Source organism: Acinonyx jubatus, chromosome D3 (genome assembly GCF_027475565.1).
Source record: "Acinonyx jubatus isolate Ajub_Pintada_27869175 chromosome D3, VMU_Ajub_asm_v1.0, whole genome shotgun sequence".
NCBI lineage: Eukaryota > Metazoa > Chordata > Mammalia > Carnivora > Felidae > Acinonyx > Acinonyx jubatus.
The window spans coordinates 89,574,160-89,595,064 of NC_069392.1; the positions used below are offsets into that span (position 1 = coordinate 89,574,160).

Below are 20,905 nucleotides of genomic sequence, written 5' to 3' on the forward strand. Positions count from 1 at the left end.
GGCACCGGAAGGAGCTGAGACGTGACAAGTTCACACGGCCCCCAGGGCTCTCCCTGCAGGAGGCTCACGGGACACTCCGTTCCTGGAGCTCCTGTGGCCAACGGCCACGGTCTGGGATTCCGTCTCTGGCCTTGGGACAGAAAAAAGAAGGCAAGGACAGGTGTCCTCTGAGACCAGACCTACAACCACGTGGGTCCACTGCCCCCCAACGTCATGACTTACCCCTGCTAGGTATTTGGGGTTCCATGATGCCCTGGATCCTACACTGCCCTTCACCCGTCTGACTGGAGGAAGAGGGAGGGGACAGCACAGGGGCTGAACATTTAAGGGGACACAATGACCAGTGGCCGGCTGCGTGGGCGGGTGGCGCCGGATGAGTGGGTGACGGGAAGTCACGGCCAGTGCGTCACCTCCACCCACACGCGCTGTGCCAGCTCACAGGTACGGGCCAGCTCCGAAAAGTCTTACAAACAGCCACAGCAGCCCCCGCCCCCATCGGATCTTAAAATTCAAAGGAAAAGATCTTTAACTCAAGAAGGGTGGGGGAAGAGAGAGAGAGAGAGAGAGAAATTCTGACCTAGAATGGAAAAGAAGTGTTCAGAACAGGGGCTATTTAGAAGGTCGGAGGCTCCAACGTCTGCCAAGTGCCGTCCAGCTTGTGAGGCAGTCCTGCAGAAGCGATTTATCTATTCACAACTAACGCGCAAGCATGATGCCCTTTTGTAACTGGGGTTTCAAAACAATATCAGGAATTTGTTTCTAAGTGGTGTGTAGGCTTATTGCCATGGAAACTGCAGACACTCTGCACACAACCTGTCCAGAACCTTCTTCGCGTTCAGAGTCCCCAAAATCTCCCATCGGAACTCTGCCGTTCCTTTAATACCGAAAATTCAGGAACTTGGGAGGTCATCTTTCGGTGACACACGGGACTGCTCTCTGAGGCTCTCGTGGATTCTTCTCCAGCAGTTAAGGATGTTTACAATAAAAACAGCTTTTAAGGGTCTATGCCTCGTCTCAACCTCACGGCCCTCCCCTACTGTACGTCACCATTTCAGGAAATACAGTGCCTGATGTTTCTTTAAGATGGAAATTTTCAATCCACTCCACTACTGTCAATTTCTAATGGAATACCAAAAGAAGCAGTATACATCATATCCCATGAATTGTGTAGTGATCAATTTCTTAAAAACCAGTAATGTGACAGACAAGTCATGGTGGCAGCCAGAAGTGGAAAAAACGGAAATGATCGTTTCACTCTCACAAACCATGTTCTCCAGGTGTCCGGACCAGCTACCGAGCTATCCCAACAGCGCTCTCTCTGGACTCACCCGCCCGAGTTCACCGGCAGGAACAACCTGGTTTCCCGACTTCCAAGGAAGGGCGGCTCCCAAGTGTTACATTCAGACACAGGCAGAATGTTCTACAGGATGGCCGGCTCAGCAAAGGGTGCCGCTCGATTATCACTTTAGAGGAGGTATTTCCATAACCAAAGAGGATGTTAAATAAAAACGATAATCACAGTCAATGTGGAACAGTTTATTCACCGTGCCGAAAGTAATTCTTCTGTAGTCGGAAGAGACAACAGGAGTAATGCTCAGATCCGGCTCGCTTCTCCAAGACCACATTTGGCAGCCTGCAGTCGGCCCAAATGTCTTACTAATCTGTGAAAATACTTCTCTCGAGTCAACGTCTGCCTTTGTAAATAAAACAGGAGGCGAGGCATCCTTCAAACAGACAGGACCAGGCCGACCGCTTACCGAATCAGGTAAAACTCCAGTCGCGACACTATGACCTTCTAAGCCTTTATCTGGAGAAGTGGACGCCTCACGTTTTACTTCTAGTAAAAGGCAGATCTAAAGCCGCAATCTGTCTGAATATGCACACACTATGCAAATTACGTATGGAAACCGTATGTGCAAATACTGATCCTATCAGCAGCGTACCAAGGTTTCACCAAGAACCGGCCTCAGATTAGGTCCGGCATACAGGAAATTAAGAAACGTCAAAAAGAAAAAAAACAACTCAACTTATAAATGAAACGTTAAGAATCTGTGCCAAAGATGAGCACACAACTAAAACGCTTACCAAATAAAAGCTAAACGCTTGAAGAAAGAGAGTCTAAACTCACTGAATAATTCAGTGTGCCCACCACGCACAGGCCCACCAAGCAGAATGCAAACCAGGCAGCGGCCACGGGGCGATGAGGTCCTCCCCGAGCATGTTGATGACCTGGGTTCCATGACGGGACAGGAGGGCCCTGCCTGTCTTAGGCCACACGGGTGAGCAGCGTCTTGACCAGTGACCGCCAACGCTCATGGGATTGCCCTTGGAGGGGCCAGGCCCAGGGTGCCATGCCCACCACCTGTGCTGAGGGGCAGTTGCCAGGGACCAGACGCAGGGAGGCGGGAAGCACACGGTGACCTCAGTCACTGCTTCCCAAGCCGCCGGACAAGAGCTGTGCCGGGTCTGGGGCAGCACGGGCTGTGTGTGTGTGTGTCCTTGGGCGCTGGGTACCTGGCAGGCCCAGCCCACTTCTGCTCCCTGCGCACATCAGTGACGCTCTGGAAGCAGGCTGGACAGCAGCCTGGGAGGGGAGGGCCGGGGTCCCGAGAAAGGCAACTTCCAAGTCGTGATCCCAAGAGTCACACTGGCCAGAAAGACCACAGAAGTAGCAAACTCCTGCTCTCCCAGGAGGCCTCAGGGCTGGGTCACGTCCACACGGTTCTCTCAACTTAAAAAGCCCCGAGGCACACGTTTGTGGAACACTCGCTCTCAGCCGAGCCTTCACCGCGGTCGGTCCAGGCCGCCGTCACGGGTAGCAGGACATGCGGCAGCCGGTAAGCACAGTGCACCGTGCGACATCCCCCCTATGGGACGCGGGTCTCAGCGTGGCTCCCTGCAAGCCCAAGGTGGGCCTCATGCGTCCCAGCGTGGCCACCTGCCACCACTCAAGTCACAGATGCCACGGGGCGGGCAGGACCAACAAGACACAACACCTGCCCTCAACGAGATCACGACTCGGTGACAGACACCGACGTGAGGACACGGTGTGGCACAAGACAAACCCCAGGAGACCACAACAGACGCACACATTCCAGGCCCAGGGTGGTCCCTCTGCTGGAAGGGACGTGCGCGGGCTCCAGGGTGGCCCAGCAGGGAGGACGGGCCTGCCCAAGATGGCAGGGAGGGGCTTTGAGGACCTAGGGCACACTCACGGAGGGCAGGCGGGGGTTCCGGACAAGGTGCGGCAGGGGACAGGGGCGGCGGGTCAAGGCCACGGCTGTGGTCGGGGCTGAACTCTCCCACCTGCTCCCAGACGGCACCTGTGCCTGCAGCAAGCGCCCGGTAACGGTGCGAACAAGCGGATGCAGTCACAGGGGCCACATCACGGCTGCAGCGGGGGTGCCGCAATCACACCCGCGGCGGGTGTGCAAATACAGCAGGAACGCGTGGCGCCTGTCCAGGGCACTCAGAGATAGGCGGCATTTTCCCGGCGACGCCACGCCAGGAAGCGCCGCGGTCCCCCCACTCACCAGATGAACGGGGCTGCCCGGGAACCACCCCCGGTTTGCAAACACTGACCCGGAAACAAAATCCGCACAGCCCGCTCTACGGATGCCTCGGAACTGGGCTCCGTCCACGCCTTCGCGTGTGCCACCCCAGCCGGGCCGGAGCGGGAGCACCCAACTGACTTCTCTCCGTCCCCCAGGGGGTGGATCTCGCCTACAGCGAGGGGCCCTGACGTTCCAAGTCAGGAGTCACATGCTCAAGTCTGAACTGGAGGACGCCCAGGGCTCCTCTGCATGACAAGACGGCAAAGGCAACACCGACACCCCAGCCGGCATCACCCACCCCGCAGACGGGGGAGAACTCAACCTAGCAGGGCAGGACCGAAGCATCAGGACGTGACGCAGAGGCAGAAAAGGCGGAAAAGCTGTTCTGTATCAGCAAGCCTCTACGGGCACAGCGCGTGCGTTTTTATGGGAACGTGGGAACGTCACCAATTCCGGCTTTAGGGGTCGCCCACTCGGCCTCTTCAAGCAGGCTCCCAAGTGACAGACTGCAGCCAGCACCCGCCACGAAGAACACAGCGGGCTGCCTCCACCTCGACCCGCCCACGGGGCCGGCCTCAGTGTCCCCTGGGGCTCCACAGCCCCGGACGGGGAGACCACACACTCAGGGGGCCGAAAGCAGACAACTCACTGCTCCTCCGTGCAAGAGGTTAAGTTACAGCCTGGCATCCGGGCTCACGTGCCCTCCGTGCCAGCCCGGCCGCCTTCCCATGACACACCACGCGGCTCCAGGCAAACTAGGGCACTTCCTTGTACCTCAGTTTCCTTCCTGATAACAGGGGGACAGACTAAACACCTCTCAGTTCCCCCCAGCTCTAAACTCCTGGGATCCTACGTTGCGTCAAAAAACAAGACCGGGAGATAAAATCAAGCGTTTGAATTATGCTAACAAACCCAAATTCTTGCGCGGTGTTGATTTTACTGTAACGGGGAACGTGCATCCCATTTGCGTGTCTCTCCGTGACAAGAAGAAAATCCCAGAGTGTAATCTCGAGTCTGACGCCTTTCGCGGTCAGACTGAGAAATTCATTCCGGAAGGTCCGGGAATGCAGCATTACACTCAAGCAAATGTTAGTATGCAGGCCAAACACAGATATCAATGATCGAAGAATAAAAATACAATAAAACATACCTAGCAAACGCTATTGTCACTGTAATCCAGTTGTCCTCCAACGACTGAGAAAGCACCCCGATTTCATAGGAGGGTTTCCAACTTGTAACAAATTCCTCCGTGTTCGGCATCACGTAAGACCACGAAGAGAACCATTACCACTCACACGTTTAATCTGCTAGGCATTTTCGGGCTCTCTTCTGTAATCTGGAAGGGACCGGTCTGCGGCTCTGTGCAGACGGGAGTCTCCCTCTCACCAGACCCCACCCTGGTGTTACCACTGGTGGAAACAAAGCCTCGGGAGAAGCCACACTGGGCCTGGCACCGGCCGTACGGCGGAGAGCAGCTCGCACTTTACAGCTTGGCACATGACACCAATGTCACAGCATGTCGCTACCGCACTTCCTGCGCGGTCAGCAGCCAGTTTGTGGACATTTATTAGAGATTCCTGAAAATGACCTCCGGGTTGCCAGAGTGATGGAGAAACTGAGCAAAGCAAGAATGAACGGACTGCCTGGTGACTGCATTGATTTTTACTTTCAGCGACCCCACCAGCTCGTCTGGAATAGAGCACCCCAGACCCCCGAGACCCCCTCAGGATTACCGCTCCCTGCATCCACCCGTCAAAGATCTGGCTCTTGGATGACACTGTCCCCAGATGAGCTTGCTTTCCTTCCCCTCCGCCGCAGCAAACCGCATCTTGTCAGGTCCCGTCTACACTTGGGGTTTCCCCTGGCCTCCCCTCCCTGATCCACAACCCCTTGATCTGCTCCATCCTGTTCAGCCTCTTGCTTCGGCCAAGGCTGGCGTCCTGCATGAAGACGGAAGTCCCTCCCATCACTGAATCTGTGTCGGAGACCAGACCATGCAGGGCTGCCACGTGGGTCCCGGCTTCGCCGCTGGGGACACACATCTCAAGCGGATGTGGCCAGGAGCACGGTGGGAAGAGAGCGTTCCGTGAGAGTTCCTTCTGCTCTACCCTGAGGCAAAGTCTCAGTCAGTAGTATTACAAGCTGCCCGTCTCAGCAGGTGCAGCCGCCGGGGGCAAAGAGCCCTCCCCAGCAGACCCCCGCAGCCACAGCGACTTCTGCCAGCTACATTCACCTTAAATCCCGTTACAACGGGTGGACACGGGGTGGACGTATACAAACGTTTCTTCCTAGGCTGTTCCGATGACCGTCTGTGCTCTAATAAATGGAGAAGCGTGGCTGTCTAACCTCTCTGCCAGCTGCATGACCCAGGCATCCCCGCCCCCCACCAGGGCACAGTCAGGGACCACCAGCCAGTCCCCCGCACGTGTGCAACTAACACATCATAGTTAGAAGACCAGGGATCATCCTTCAATTATGATGGAAGTAAGATGAGCCCTCACATCCGAGACCATTGACCTGGAGGGAGAAAATAAGCAGAAGAAGCGAGGCAAATGGGGGCTTTCTGAAGTCAATGTGTCCTGTCCTTTAATTATCTTTCCTTTCCTTGGCCATATTGCTTAATTCTGGAAACTCTCTCCTTAATTCTTCAAGCTGCGTATAACACCGCAGCACCTGTTCTAGGAACCTATTCTGCCGCGCGGTTGAGCAGGGTTTGACATCTGTGTCGATCGCAAACAAATATCTGTGATTTCACAGGACTTCATCTAAAACATGGGGCTTTGCGATCAATTAAAAAGCTCTATAGAGGGGACAGGCTCACGAGATCACGGATCTGATGTGACAGGAGACTTTAGAACAAGAACTGGTCAAAACCTGGGTAGCCACGTAAGTTCTAACAGAAACAATATACAAATAAAAGGTAGGAAGGACCCGGGCTCCTCAGTGTTTTGCCTGAAGGCAGGTCCAGACACACGTGATGGCCCAAGACTAGGCAGGGCCACCCAAGGGTGCTTCTCACAATAGCACAGCCGGGAACCAAACCCTTCAAGACACGCTCGCCCAGGGTCCATCATTCCTAAATGACCCCCCCTGCTTCCTGGGCAGAATTCTGCTTTGGCTTATTTACTTGTGAAAGAACACCCCCGCCTCCCCCGGTCCTCATGATGGCCTCGAAGCACCCTCACTCTGCTCTGGGTTTGGAAATGTGCGTTTTTATAAACATGCATTACAGGTCCTTTCAATGCTCTTCTTCCCTAATTTAAAGGTTTCATTTTTTTTTTTGTGAGCTCCAAACGTGTACTTTCTATCAGCGTCTTGTCACTTTCCCCACGGACAATTAAATCTAGCTCGGTAACGTATTTTATATTTGACTGAATTTTATTCACTACTTTGCCCTTCCATTTTGGTCAGCACTGAGGGCTGCTGGAACGCAGTTTTCTGGGGAAATTAAGGTAATGTGACAATCAGAGCTTTCCACACAAGTTCAATGGCAACACTGAACAAAGAACATGTCATGAGAAAAAGGTTTCCTTGGGGCACCTGGGTGGCTCAGTCAGTTAAGTATCCAACTTTGGCTCAGGTCATGATCTTGCGGTTCGTGAGTTCGAGCTCCACATCGGGCTTTATGCTGAGAGCTCAGAGCCTGGAGGCTGTTTCAGATTCTGTCTCTCTCTCTCTCTCTCTCTCTCTCTCTCTCTCTCTCTCACTGCCCCTCCCCCACTTATGTTCTGTCTCCCTCTCTCAAAAATAAATGTTTAAAAAAAATAAAAAAATAAAAAAGGTTTCCTTTAATTAATCTGATAGTGGAAAGTCTCTCTAGATCCAGGAGCAGCATTCGAATCCATTCCTGAATGTCAGCAAATCTTTGGGTAAAATCATGGCACAAGGGGGACTTTCCAAGAATCATCCCAAAAATAGGAACCCGAACTGTGAACTCTGCTGCCACCAGGAGCCAGGTTCACTCTCACAGGAACTACTGTGGTCTTTTTTTGTGATCGCTTCCCACACGTTTCCTCTCGGGCTTGTAGCCAGGCATCCCGTCTAAGTTCTGGGAGAATCTAATGTTGCCTACGTGTTTAAAGATCGAAGTAATCCTTTTGTCACAGTGATGACGAGCATTTTCCACAGTTGGACACATCCTCTCACAAAAGAAAGGCAGGCTGCAGATCGAAACAGAGGATTCAAAACACCCATCTGCCTTTCAAAGTCCTTAGCCAAACCCTGCAGATGAGAGTTTGTGAGCAGTAAAGGCAGGTGGCTCCTCAAAGAGCATCTAGGAAGCAGCGGTGTAATACCCAGGCCAGACCAGTAGAGGCCTGCTGAGACTGGACGGTCTGTGGTTTCAGAAGGAAAGATCATGTCCTTTTGAGTCACAACAGGTACCACCTGCAGACCCACAACGTTCTCGAACACTTCATGCCACGGTCACGACGTGAACTCCTTCGCCAGTTTCTCAATAAACAGTCGACCTGAACTCAACTAGGATACGCAGACTTGTTGCAGAATCCTTTAATGAATCTACTCTCTCAAAAAACAGATCACATGGGGACCCTGGGTGGCTCAGTCCCTTAAACGTCCAACTCTTGCTCTCGGCTCAGGTCGTGACCTCCTGGTTCCTGAGATCGAGCCCCATGTCAGGCTCTGCGCTGACAGCACGAAGCCTGCTTGGGATCCTCTCTCTCCCTCGCTCTCTCTGCCCCTCCCCCACCTGCATGCATGCATGCTCTCTCTTAAAATAAACTTAAAAAAAATGAGTCACATATAGAAAATACCCATAATCTCATTAAGATGTAAATTATAATCTTAAAAGTTTAAAAAATCTGAGATGAAAAAAAGTAAGGTCCAATTTAAAGTTCAGCCAACGGGGCACCTGGGTGGCTCAGCCCGTTAAGTGTCCGACTCCAGCTCAGGTCATGATCTCATGGTTCGTGAGTTGGAGCCCTGAGTCGGGCTCTGTGCTGACAGCTCAGAGCCTGGAGCCTGCTTGGGATTCTATGTCTCCTTCTCTCTCTGTCCCTCCCCCTCTCGTACTGTCTCTCTGTCTCAAAAACAAATTAAACGTTAAAAACATAAAAACCATCAAAAAAAACTTAAAGTGAAAATCATTTGATCTTTCCAACACTGTGATTTCCAAAGAACTACTGAATTAGCTTATCATTAGTCATTCGACTACCACTACAATAGGTGAGGTAAAGGTTCAAGAGCTTTTTTGAAAATTAAAAATAATTGTCTTCAAAGTGAAAAGAAAAAGGATGTAGTCCTAACCTAATATTTTATCCAGGGTGTTCCAAAAAACAGTCCTAGTGTTATCAGAATACAATCAGTGAAGTCCATAGTTACCGCAACTTTTTAAAGAGGAAAACCCAGAATTAAGCTTCAAAACTGCCAACCGAAGGTCGCAACGGGGGTCACCAGGTTTCACAAGACAAACGGTAAGAAGAATCCTAAGCTCACAGAATGAGCTCTGCGTTTTCGGAGACTTCTGCTCCTTCCCACAGGTTAATGAGTAAGAAATGAGACAGGAAACGAGGCTCGGTGCACAATGTGTTATTGTCCGTTTATCTGCGCGTCCACTCCCCATGTGTGTGCAGAGTCGACACAGGCTCTTCACGTAGAACTTCTTTCTACGCTTTTTCTGACTCAATATAATTTGGCTGTAGTCTACTCTCGTATAATACGCTGTATAAACCTACAATAAACCCTGTTCCAAAGAATTGGCTAAATCCCTAATAAGGAAAAGATGACAGATGTGTGTTTTGTTTTGGAAAAATGCACAAGGGTCGTTCTCCTCACCACAGACTGTAAACAGCCCTGCTGAGGCACTGGGGTTTTCTATGTCCCTGGCCTTTCAGGTAAAAGCAACATCTGCGAACCCGTTTCCAGGGAGAAGGGAAAAACAGTCCTGGTTACGCAGAAAGCGTCACACGTTCTATAACTGAAACATCACCTTCCGCTAAGAAGTGCCCAAAACAAAACAAAACAAAAAAAATGAATAAGATATCTGAATGCTTAAGATTTATAAAAAGTAGGGAAACGATGAAAACAGAGTGGGCCAAGCATCTTTAAATATTTACATAGCTGCTATTTGGAAAGTAATCTGTTCCAATGAGCCGTCTCTAAACCCACAGGGTTACTTGAATCCAAGGAGATTAATTATAACTGCACACCAATTTGAAGTTCCTCTTTTACTCACTGTCTGGTGGTGCAAAGGAGAAAAGCGGAGGCAAGCGTGTGTGGGCGTGTGCACACGCTCATGCCCCACGGGGAAGGGACCGGCCCCGGGAGTAAAGGGGAAAGAGAAGGGCCCACCTTGGAGGTGTCCCATCACTGCTCTTTGCTCAGAAAGGGCTGATGCCCCCGAGGGACATTAATTCAACAGGCCAAAGCCGTTCGTTAAAGCAAGGGCATACAGGCAGCTGGCAAGAAAGGAGGCAGATGTGGAGCTGACGGGCACCTGTGTCTGCACCCACCTGCCGAGCTCCAAGTATATACTGGCCACATGGTACCTGGGTGTGGGGCCACCTGGGTGCAAGGCTACCTGGGCAAGGGCTATCCAAGAACAGGGTTACCTGGGCACAGGGTCACCTAGGTGGGGGACCACCTGGGTCTGGGAAACCAGGACCCCAAGGGGCAAGGCTGAGCAGTGACTACCTGGGCCCGGGGTCACCCGGCGGCCAGGACCACCTGGGCCTGGACCTCCTGCACTGAGGGCTGGCGTCGGAGGCCCACCTGAGCCTGCACTCTCCAGGCACGTGTTACCTGGACACCGGGCCTCCCCGGGTTCAGGGACACTTTGGGAAGGTCTGCCTAGGCACAGGGCACCTTGGGCCTGGGATATCCGGACATGGGGCCACCCGGGGGCGGGGCTGCCTGAGCCCGGACTACTTGGGCAGGAGTCTCGCAGGTACAGGGGTATCCGGCCCGCACTGCGGGGGCCCAGCCGCCTGGGCGCGCGCGCTCACCTGGAGCAGGGTCGACCGCACCGTCCTCTCCGCTCTCGTCCGCAGCCTCGTCGGCCAGGCCCGAGCCCGGGGAGTCGGCGGCGGCACCACAGGCCGAGCCCGGGCTGCTGGGCTGCGAGGCCGAGTCGCCCTCGCTGAGCGAGCCGCAGCGCGCACGGGGCGCGCGCTCCCCGGGGCCGTCGCGGTCCCTGCGCGCGCGGCGGTGCACCCGGGAGTGCAGCACCATCTGGTGGTAGGTGCGGAAGATCTTGCCGCACTCGAAGCACTCGGAGGACTTGCCGTGGCCGGCGGGGACGGCGGCGCGGCGGCTGGGGCGCGCGGCCGGCCGGGCGTCCAGGGGCCCGGGCGCGGGGTCCCCGGGCGCGCCCGCCCGCTTGCGCGGGGGCCCCTGCGCGCCCGCCTCGGGCTCGCGCTTGCGCTTCTCCTGGCTAACCAGGATGTACTCGCGCCGCTCCTTGTCGAAGGCCACGTCCCCGGCCAGCGCCTCGTCCCACGCGCCGTACTTGAGGTACTCGGCCGGCTCGGCCACCTTGCCCCGGGTGGCCAGCTGCCAGGCCTGGTAGCTGTTGACCGGGTCCAGCTCGGCCACGCGCCGCCCGGCCTGCCCGCGGGCGGGCGCGCCGGCCACCGTGGGCCGCAGGTTCAGGCACTGAAGGAAGAGCTGCTGGGAGTCCGGGGAGCCGCCCTGCACCACGGCGCCCTCCCCGGCCGGAGCCCGCGTCCGACCGGCCTCCACCCGGCGGTGGATGGCGTTGTGCGCGTTCAAGCTGTCCAGGTTTGTAAACAGGTTCCCGCACTTGGTGCAGACTTCGTAGAGGGACAGGCCAGCCACGATCATCTCCTCCTGCACCACGTTGTTGATGGTGGCGACGGGGTCCAGCTCGCTCCTGGGCTTGTTCTTGCTCCCCGTCTTGGGGCCGTGCGCCTTCATGTGGTTCTTGAGGAACCACGGCTCTTTGAATCTCCGGCCACAGATGTGGCAGCCGTGGTCGAAGGAGCCTCTGTGCTTCTTCATGTGAGCCTTCAGGAACCAGGTCTGGCTGAAGGCCTGGCCGCACACCTCGCAGGGGAACTCCCCGGGGGTCAGCTCGGGCTTGCCGTGCTCCGCGTCCGCCTCGGCACCGCTGGGCACCTGCGCGGTGATGTGGTCCTTCTCGATGTGGCTCAGCAGGGACTCCTCCCGGAGGGTCACGTAGCTGCACAGCCGGCACCGGAAGGGCTTGTGAGCCTGGTGCACGTGGTTCTCCAGGTCCTTCCTGTGCTCAAACTTGCACTTGCAGAAGGAGCACTGGGCTGCGGCCTGGCCCTCCCCCGGGGCGCCCGCGGCGCCCTCCGCCTCCTTCTTGCTGCTCCTCAGCAGGATCTTGCTGTTGTCCACCTGGGTGGCCCCGTTCAGGATCCTGTTGCAGGCGGAGGTGCTCTTCGTGGGACTGGTGCACCCATCCAGGCCCTCAGACACCCGCAGCTCGCCAGCCTCCGGCTCGTGGCCCTGGACCAGCGTGCCTGTGCGGTGGCTGCGAATGTGGATCTTCAGGTTGCCCTTCTGCGAGGCCCTGTGGTCACAGTAGGGACACTTGTAGGGCTTCTCCCCCGTGTGCTTGCGCATGTGCTGTGAGAGGGAGCTCTGGAAGGGGAAGCTTTTGCCACAGATGCAGCAGCTGTGGCTCATGGCCTTGTCCCCGTCCACTTCGGGGCTCCTGCTGGCCCTGCCGGGGCTCGAGCCCCTCCTCAGCTCCACCTCGGCCTCTCGGCTGCGATCCATCTCCGCGACAGGGGCTCCCCGGAAGGGGCGGGCACGGCTTTCTGTCGCACAGGCCTGCCAGACGCCGTCTTATCTCTCCATTTTCCGACGGGGCCTTGGCTTCCCGGCTGCGGAGACGCACCTCCCAGGACGATGTGCGTCTCCTACCTGGAAAGCATGGCGGGCGGCAGAGAGCACCTGCAACACAAGAGACACGGAGATCTTAGGAACACGGTTTCCCACGTGAGCAGGGACCCAGTAACATCCTCGGGGAGCGACGGGCAGACTCCTTAAAGATATCAATCCAGTCCAGGTTAAAGGAGACGCCAACAGAAATTCAAATCCATGTACAAGCAGCTGCTTTGCTCTCAAAGACCAAAAGTTTAAAAAAAAAAATTTTTTTTTTTTTTGAGATTTATTTTTGAGAGAGACCGAGTATGAGCAGGGGAGGGGCAGAGAGAGAGACACAGAATCCGAAGCAGGCTCCAGGCTCCGAGCCGTCGGCACAGAGCCCGACAGGGGCCTCAAACCCATGAACCATGAGATCATGACCTGAGCCAAAGTCGGACACTTAACCGACTGAGCCACCCAGGCGCCCCTCAAAAACCAGTAGTTAAACAACTACTGACAATGATTGTGTGCTAAATCATCAAAATAATTGCTGGGGTGCCTGGGTGGCTCAGTCGGTTAAGCGTCCGACTCTGGGTTTTAGCTCAGGTCATGATCTCACAGTTTCGTGAGTTCAAGTCCCACGTCGGGGTCTGTGCTGACGGTGTGGAGCTTGTTTAGAGCTTGTTTGGGATTCACTCTCTCTCTCTCTCTCTGCCTCTCCCCCACTCTCACTGTCTTAGTCTCTCTCAAAATAGGTAAATAAACCAAAAAAAAAATAATAATAAAATTTAATAAATACTTGTAAATGACTTCATGCTAAAATAATTTTCTCCAGAAGATACCAGACCTTTAAAGAGAGACTCAGGTGCATGAAGCTGTAGGCAGTGTGAGAAACACAGACCACAGATCCAAGCAGGGTGGGCAGGAATGGGGGCCCAGGGGAGAGGACCAGGGAGGAGGGTTAGAAAGGACCCAGAGGCACAGCTGGTGCCCAGGACAAGTGAGCCACAAAGGCAGTTCACACCTACACGTACTGTTGTGTTCAGATGTTAGGGAAACGAGTCTTCAGCTAAGAGCACAGGTGATTTAGCGAGAGAGAGGCGACCAGGGGCAGAAGCAGAACCCTGAGCTCACACAAGGTCTGTGCTCAGGACCAGACACTTCCTGGTGCGCCTGGGCGTGAGACCACAGCCTCCCAGATAAAGCCCAAACCCTATGGCCCCTTCCCCTTCCTGTCCTGTCCTTGTCCTCCTGCACCATTACCCCACCCTGATCCGAAAAGGCACCCTGGGCTCTGGCTGCAGGACTAAGTCCCAGTCCCGGTACAGAGTACCCTCCAGACCCCGGGAGTCATGCAGCAACCCCCCCGCCCGCCCCCGCCCACTTCATCAGAGGTCAGCCTGCCACAGTGCCTTCCCGCGGAGGCTGGGTCTGCCTCTCTCTGGCGACTGACAGCGGGTGTCACGCCGGGCCTCACTGTCCTGTCCACGGCCAGCGCACCCTCCAGAGGGTGAGCCGCTCCTCTAGGTGCCTGGGTGTTTCCAGCACTCTGTGCACAAGCCAAGGCCAACCAGACAAGGGAGGTGCCCGGTGCCATGCCCACCACCTGCACTGCAGGAAAGCCAACCCGAATGCCACAGCAAAGCGGAGAGCGCACACCAGAGAGCAATCGTCTGCGGCAAAAACAGGAATTTCCATCTGACTTGTGATAGGGAGAATAAACAGTGAGCCAGTTATAAAGGGTGTGAGGGAGGGCGTCTTCCAGGATCCTACTCTGATGGCTTCGAAAGGGAGGCAGGGCCACAGCTCCCGTGGGATGTGGTCTTTCCATCCCTCTTACCTCTAGTCACAAGTAATGGAGATCAGGATTCTGAGGGTCTCCCTGTGGGGCGGGGAGGGGCCGGGGGACTCCAGACTTGCACCGAGAGGCACCCGGATGGGCAGATTTGCTTTAAAACCAGCCAGGGCACGTATAAAGGAAGCCATGTTTTTACAAACCGACAACCTCATACGCACGACGAACCCGTGTTACAACATTTACGAAATACGAAGAAGTTGTAGGTTTCTGGTTCTCAGCGAACATACTGATAGACATGTTTTGCTCACAAATGCAAGGCTGTCTCCCAACAGACCCTGGGGCAGTGACCCCTCGTCTGCTCTGGGTGGTCCAGCCTGCCACGTTTTCACCAGACCAACAGACCAGGGGAGTGTCTCCGGAAGGTGCCACCACTATGGCTTCTGAGCACCTTACACGTCCTGTCCATCTCACCACAAGGGTGTGTGGATGCTGCCCACGCTGGCCGCCTTCTGAACAGACAACACAGCTCCTGCCTTCTCCGAACAGCTCCTCCCAGAGATCCTGAGGAGAAATCTTATTTGGAATATGTATTCCAAAACATCTTTTCCAAGCCCCATGCCACTGAGTTTCCCAGGCACCTCAGCAGAAACCCATGCAGTGAGAGCAGCAAAGTCTGAAAAGAGGCAGGAAGCAGAGCCGGGCACAGGTACCCTTTCCTCTTTATACTAACAGGTGCACAGAGCTCCTCTTGTTGAGAAAGAGCCCCAAAACATCAATGAGTCCAGTAACGTAAAGAAATAAAAGCTCCCCCTAAAATTGGGCAAGCAAGGCTAACAAGAACTCTTAATGACCACTTAAGCTAATTTAACTCATTTTCTCAAGCCGTTTGGGTCCTGGCACAAGTTTTATATGGCCGTAGGGTATTTACGAGTTTATAAGGCAAACGAGGTGTGCGCATCTCCTCCTATCCCAAGGTTTCTTTTATCTGCCCCCCCAAAATGTTGAGTATGATAAAATATACAAAAGTAGGAGTCAAACACACTATTCATAACTACCTCAGTGACCTAATCTCGGTATAAGGATCTTATGAGTTTAAAGAATCATAAAAGAAATAACTTTACAGAGAAAAAAAAACACACTGGAATTGAGGGGTTCTGAAATAATTTTACAGACTCCACTGGACCTCTCGGCTGGTTAACGAAGAGTATTCAATGTCAGACAGTTCTCCAGCCCAAGGGGATCAAACAGCCGAAAACCAGCCACAGCGACAAGGTTCGGGGCGTGCTGGTGCTCAACCACACTCAAGGATCACAGGAGGCAACTAACAAATGCACCTGGAAATAAAAGTGCACTTTTTTCCAAGTGAGAAGACCGCTTCGGGTCATCAGAGATGCACGCTCCGTGGACGGTTTGTTCCTTCCTTCTCTGCCACCGTGTGCTCAGCACCCCCAGGAGCCGTTGAGAGTCAATGCTTCCAAAGCCAGGGGGGCAGCTCCGGGGGCCTCTACCCCAGCCCCAGCCACGAGTGTCGCAGAGTGGACCCTGGGAGCCCCGGCCGCCCACTAGCCAGCCAGGTGGCTCACGGGGGCGACCCTCACAGCGCAGGATCCACCCGTCACATCTCAGGAGCTGAGAGTCACCGGAGCCCCTGGCGAGCGCCTTCCTCACATCCCTGCCACAGTCCATGAAGAAGCACCTGCCCAGGGCGGCCGGGCCGACGGCCTGCCCTACAGGGCACAGGAGGCCCGCAGGTGTGCGCGCAGCCCCGTCCGCCGCAGGGTGGGTGGGAGGCACCGGCCCCGGGGGTCCGGGCTGTGGGAGCCTCCGGCGGCGGGGCAGCCAGGCTGCTGGTCCCATGGGCGCGGCCGCACTTCCCTCTCCGTCCATCGGGGGCCTCAGTCCTCTGCACATCGAGCCAGGCTGCCATCTTTGCTGGCGGAGAAAGCCAGGGTCCCTCTTCACTGCCTTGATGCACAGAGTCTGAGTCCCCAGCACCCCCGACGCCAGCCGGAGCCTGGACGCCGCCCCTCGAGAGCCCCCAACGCCAGAGAACACGGCGTCCTCACGCGCGCTTCCTCCAAAACCAGCTTAAAAGCTTCCCCCAAAGCCAACAGGGCCCTGCAAGGAAGGACACTCACGGCGCCCCGGCCACCAGCAAAACAAGCCCTTCTTTCTCTTTTGTTTTCCGCCTCTTCTGTGCCCACCCCCACCCTTCACAAGCCAGCCCCGCCGTAAATCCCGAGGGAGCTGCACAGGGCGCACTTTTAAAGAACTTCAGGATATGCCCGGGCGGAAAATACATCCATGTGGAAAGTGGGGAAAAACGCTCTGACAGTAGTAACTATTTAAGCCCCACACACCACTATCTTGAGGAAATCGTAACATCAACAAAACTGGCTCCACTTGAAAAAGCTCCACTCGGTGGCCCTCTTCCTGACGAAGAAGCCGAGTTTCTTGCAAACCTTTAAAGGAACAGTCACAAAGCCACTCTCTTCCCCATCGGCCGCCAAATCAACAGATCTTTGGGATACTCTTTTCGGCCACGGGCAAAAACTGCTATTTAAGCCAGGGTCGTCCCTTCTTTTCCAAAAAAGAGCAAGAATGCCGTCACCAGAGCTCTCATCTTAAAAATGCACCCCTGGCAGCGGCCCCCCGTTGGCCCCTTCCGGCCAAACACCTCCTGGTAGTGAGCTGCCCGTCTCACTCTCGCAGACACAGGAGCCCACACCGAATGGGATCTGACGTTCTCACTGCTCCACGACACCGCGTTAACCCCAAGACACCTCGTGTTACAACACGTGTAGATAAACGCGAGCTCTTTACGCAGACCAGAGCGACTAAAGTCTTCCAGCAACGCGGACACGAAGAGGGAAGGGGCGGAGGTGAAAGCAGACACACGTATGTGCTTTGGCGGACACAGGACAACATGTCGGCCCACACGCGTGCATAAACCGCGGCCCTGTTGGAACACATCCTTCGCCCATAACGAATCAGTTCTGTCATCGTATTACAAACTTTTTCCAAGGCTGTCACTGGGAACTTGCCAGACGAGAGTGTAATTTAATTGTTTATGCACAAAAACGGCTTGCTGATTAGGGTTTTAAAATAGATTTCCAACGGATCGCTCACTGCGTGTGCGTTTCTCTGCAGAACAGTGTGAAGCCACTCTTTAAAAATGCCTCATGTGTTTTTTGAAATGTCATTTTGTAGAAGTGGAATCGCATTTATTAAAAAAAAAACAGACAGGTAAGGGTAAAATGTTTATGTAAGAAAATAAAATTGGGTATTCATAACACAAAAACGCACGGTAACGGAGACGGGGAAGGATTTAAGAGGACAATGCACAGAAGTTGCGAAAATAAAATGGGCAGCAATCACGTAAGTGAACCACGAGGCCTAAACACACAGCCGGACGGAGGGCCGCCGCACCTCACACTCTGTGGGCCTGCACGGCACGGCTGAGATGAAGTGACTTTCTCAACACGCTCACACTCGCTGCGTCTGGGATAAATTTACTCTGTGGGCAAACGTTTCAACGAATAAATCAGTCCCCAAGTGAGGGTCCCGGGAAGCACATGTCACACCTGAGACAATGCAGGAAAGGGGCTTCGGGGAGCAAGCTGGAGCCCCAGGCCGAGAACCTGGGGTTAAGTCCCCCTGCCGTGCAGTGACTCCCGAAAGAGCGAGCCCTGCACACCTGCAGCCGGAAGGGGAGGAGAATCTAGAAGAATCCAGAAGAATCTAGAAGCACCCCCATGCACCCTGCAGTCTCCGCCAGAGTCCCTCCCGGTCAACGGGGTCTGAGAGGTGCCAGGCCGCTCGCGGGAGCCTCACGTCTCAAAGACAAGAAACAGGTGCAGGCTCGAGAAACCCAGAAGTCGGAAACGCACAGAAAACCATGTACTGGCAGGGCACCCGCAGGGGAGGTAGTTGCTTCCGGAAGGGCGGGGAGGGATGCAATGACCCGCGTGGACAAGAGCAGGCGCGGTATTCCAGGGAAGTCGAGGCTCCTTCCGGGACGCAGGGGTGCAGCAGAACTCTAGAGCCGAGCACGACCCCCCGTTGGCGGGGATCCAACCATGAAACCCGATGGGGTTGCCCCGGGCTCCAGCCCCCTCCTCACCAACACCCAGTGACATCCCCGGCGTCCTGCCGGCTGCGCGTTCGATTCCCTCCTGAATCCACACACCCCTCCAACTCGAGCCCAAGTCCACATCCCAGATGCAGACCCGCGCCCTGCACAGCACTCATGCTCTCACAGAGGCCCAAATTCTCAGACAGGGACCACAGGGGCCTGAGCGTCCGTGTCACCAGACGCATGTCCCCAGGACGCCCTCTGTGACCCCGTGCTCTGTTCCCGGGCAGATGCGCACACACTTACTTCTGGGCCTCACGCATGTAGTTCCCAACCCACCTTCTCACCTCACCTGACCCTCCCCTAGCTCTCTGCACGCCCTGGCCGACCCCAGCACACATTCTGACACGTTACAATTACCGCTTCTTTAATTGGTCACTTGTGTGCTGGAGGGCATATTCTGCGAGCGTGTGCCTTCTCCCGGCTCAGTCCCCCAAGCCAGCACAGAGCCAAACACATTTTGGGCACCACAGAGCTGTGGGAGGAATTCTAGCCCGTGAGCTTCAAGGCCAGACGACCCAAGATCAAAACCCACATCTGCCACTCACTTGGACCTGCTGTGTGACCTTGAGGAAGTGTCTAAAAGTCTCTGTTCCCCAGTTCATTTCACTTTTTAAATATAAAGGATAATAATGATAACTATATTATAGTAACTTTGTGAGGTTTAAATTAATGCATTCTAGGCGCAACGTTTAACATGTGGTAAGCGGTTAACATGTTACACGTTATTATCAATAATCGTTGGATCAGTAAATGAAATGTCAGTGCAAGACCCAAAAGATACCTACTCCCTGGCAGTAACAGTACTTGGCTTAATAAATTCAAAAGGACAAAATAACAGAAGCTTAGGAAACTGAATTAGAAATCACTAGTGACCCCCACGTACTCACAGTGCACTCTTATAGGTCCATTACAAAAGGTTAATACAACTGTAAAGTCTTTCACCAGCTAGAATCATCCACAGCAGACGTGTTCAGACACATCCTAGCTCCCAAACTCTTCGGAAAAACTAAACTTTAATACAGACTAAATATTAGAGAATATTTGAGAACTGTTATTGCTTTTGTTAGGTTGGTTTGACAAGAGAACATTCTCAGGTTTGAGAAATGTTGATGAAATATCTCAGAGATGGATTATGAAAAAGAGAAAGACAAAACATATCAAAATGTTAACAACTACTGGACCTACACAGTGGTGTATGTATTTTTAGCGATCTGATTTCAAAATCAGACGAAGACCCCACCAAAAAAGAAAATTACAAACCAATATTCTTGATGCACAGAGATCCAAAAATTCTCATCAAACGTGAGCAAAGTGAATTCAACAATACGTTAAAAGGTGCATATACCACAATCAAGTGGGATTTATTCCAGGGATGCAAGGATGGCTCAACATCCGCAAGTACGTCTGTGTGATACGCTACGCTGAGGAAACGAAGGATAAAATCCCAGGATCGGGCCACCTGGCGGCTCAGTCGGTGGGGCGTCCGACTTTGGCTCAGGTCATGATCTCGTGGTTTCTGAGTTCAAGTCCCATGTCGGGCTCTGTGCTGACAGCTCAGAGCCTGGAGCCTGTTTCAGATTCTGTGTCTCTCCCTCTCTCTCTGCCCCTCCCCTGCCTCACGCTCTCTCTCACGTGCGCGCTCTCTCTCAAAAATAAACATTTTTTTTTCAATGTTTATTTATTTATTTTGGGACAGAGAGAGACAGCATGAATGGGGGAGGGGCAGAGAGAGAGGGAGACACAGAATCGGAAACAGGCTCTAGGCTCTGAGCCGTCAGCCCAGAGCCTGACGCGGGGCTCGAACCCACGGACCGCGAGATCGTGACCTGGCTGAAGTCGGACGCTTAACCGACTGCACCACCCAGGCGCCCCAAAAATAAACATTTTTTAAATCACATGATCGTTGCAATAGATGCAGAAAAAGCATTTGACAAAATTCAACATCCATTTATAATAAAAACTCAACAGAGCAGGTACAGAGAGAACATACCTCACCATAATAAAGGCCACATATAAAAAAACCCACAACCAACAATCAGAGTTGATGGTGAAAAATTGAAAGCTTTTCTCCCAAGATCAAGAACAAGACAAAGATACTGTCGCCGCCCTTATTCAATATAGGCAAGTCCTAATCAGAGCAATAACGCAAGAAAAAGGAAAAAGAAGACATCCAAATCAGAAAGGAAGAAATAAAACTCTCACTATTTGCAGAGGAGATGATATTATATATAGAAAACCCTAAAGACTCACCAAAAAAACTATTAGAATAAATGAATTCAGTAAAGTTGAAGGATACAAAATCAATATACAGAGATCTGTGGCATCTCTATGCACTCCTAACAAACTATCAGAAAGAGAAATTAAGAAAACAATCTCATTTACAAATGCATCAAAAAGAATAAAATATCTAGGAATAAATTTAACCAAGAAAATGAAAGACCTATACACTGAAAATTACAAAGATTTAGACACAAATAAATTAAAAGATATTCTGTGCTCACGAATTATAAGAATATTGCTGGGGCGCCTGGGTGGCTCAGTCAGTTCAACGTCCGACTTTGGCTCATGATCTCACGGTTTGTGAGTTCAAGTTCCGGTTTG

The 20,905-nt window shown here is 53.5% G+C and overlaps 1 protein-coding gene across 6 annotated transcripts in view; it reads right to left on the minus strand.

Moving 5' to 3' along the window:
- ZNF516 (zinc finger protein 516) overlaps positions 1-20,905 on the minus strand; it is a 123,946-nt gene that overhangs the window by 59,293 nt on the left and 43,748 nt on the right. For 5 of the 6 annotated variants that reach the window (XM_027069193.2, XM_053206044.1, XM_053206045.1 and 2 more), the window contains exon 2: positions 10,517-12,455. In XM_027069193.2, coding sequence (XP_026924994.1) covers positions 10,517-12,278 — 1,762 coding nt within the window. In that variant the 5' untranslated portion in view covers positions 12,279-12,455. Of the gene's footprint in view, positions 1-10,516; positions 12,456-16,894; positions 19,945-20,905 lie in introns of those variants that run through there. The other variant, XM_053206047.1, reaches the window with a different exon arrangement.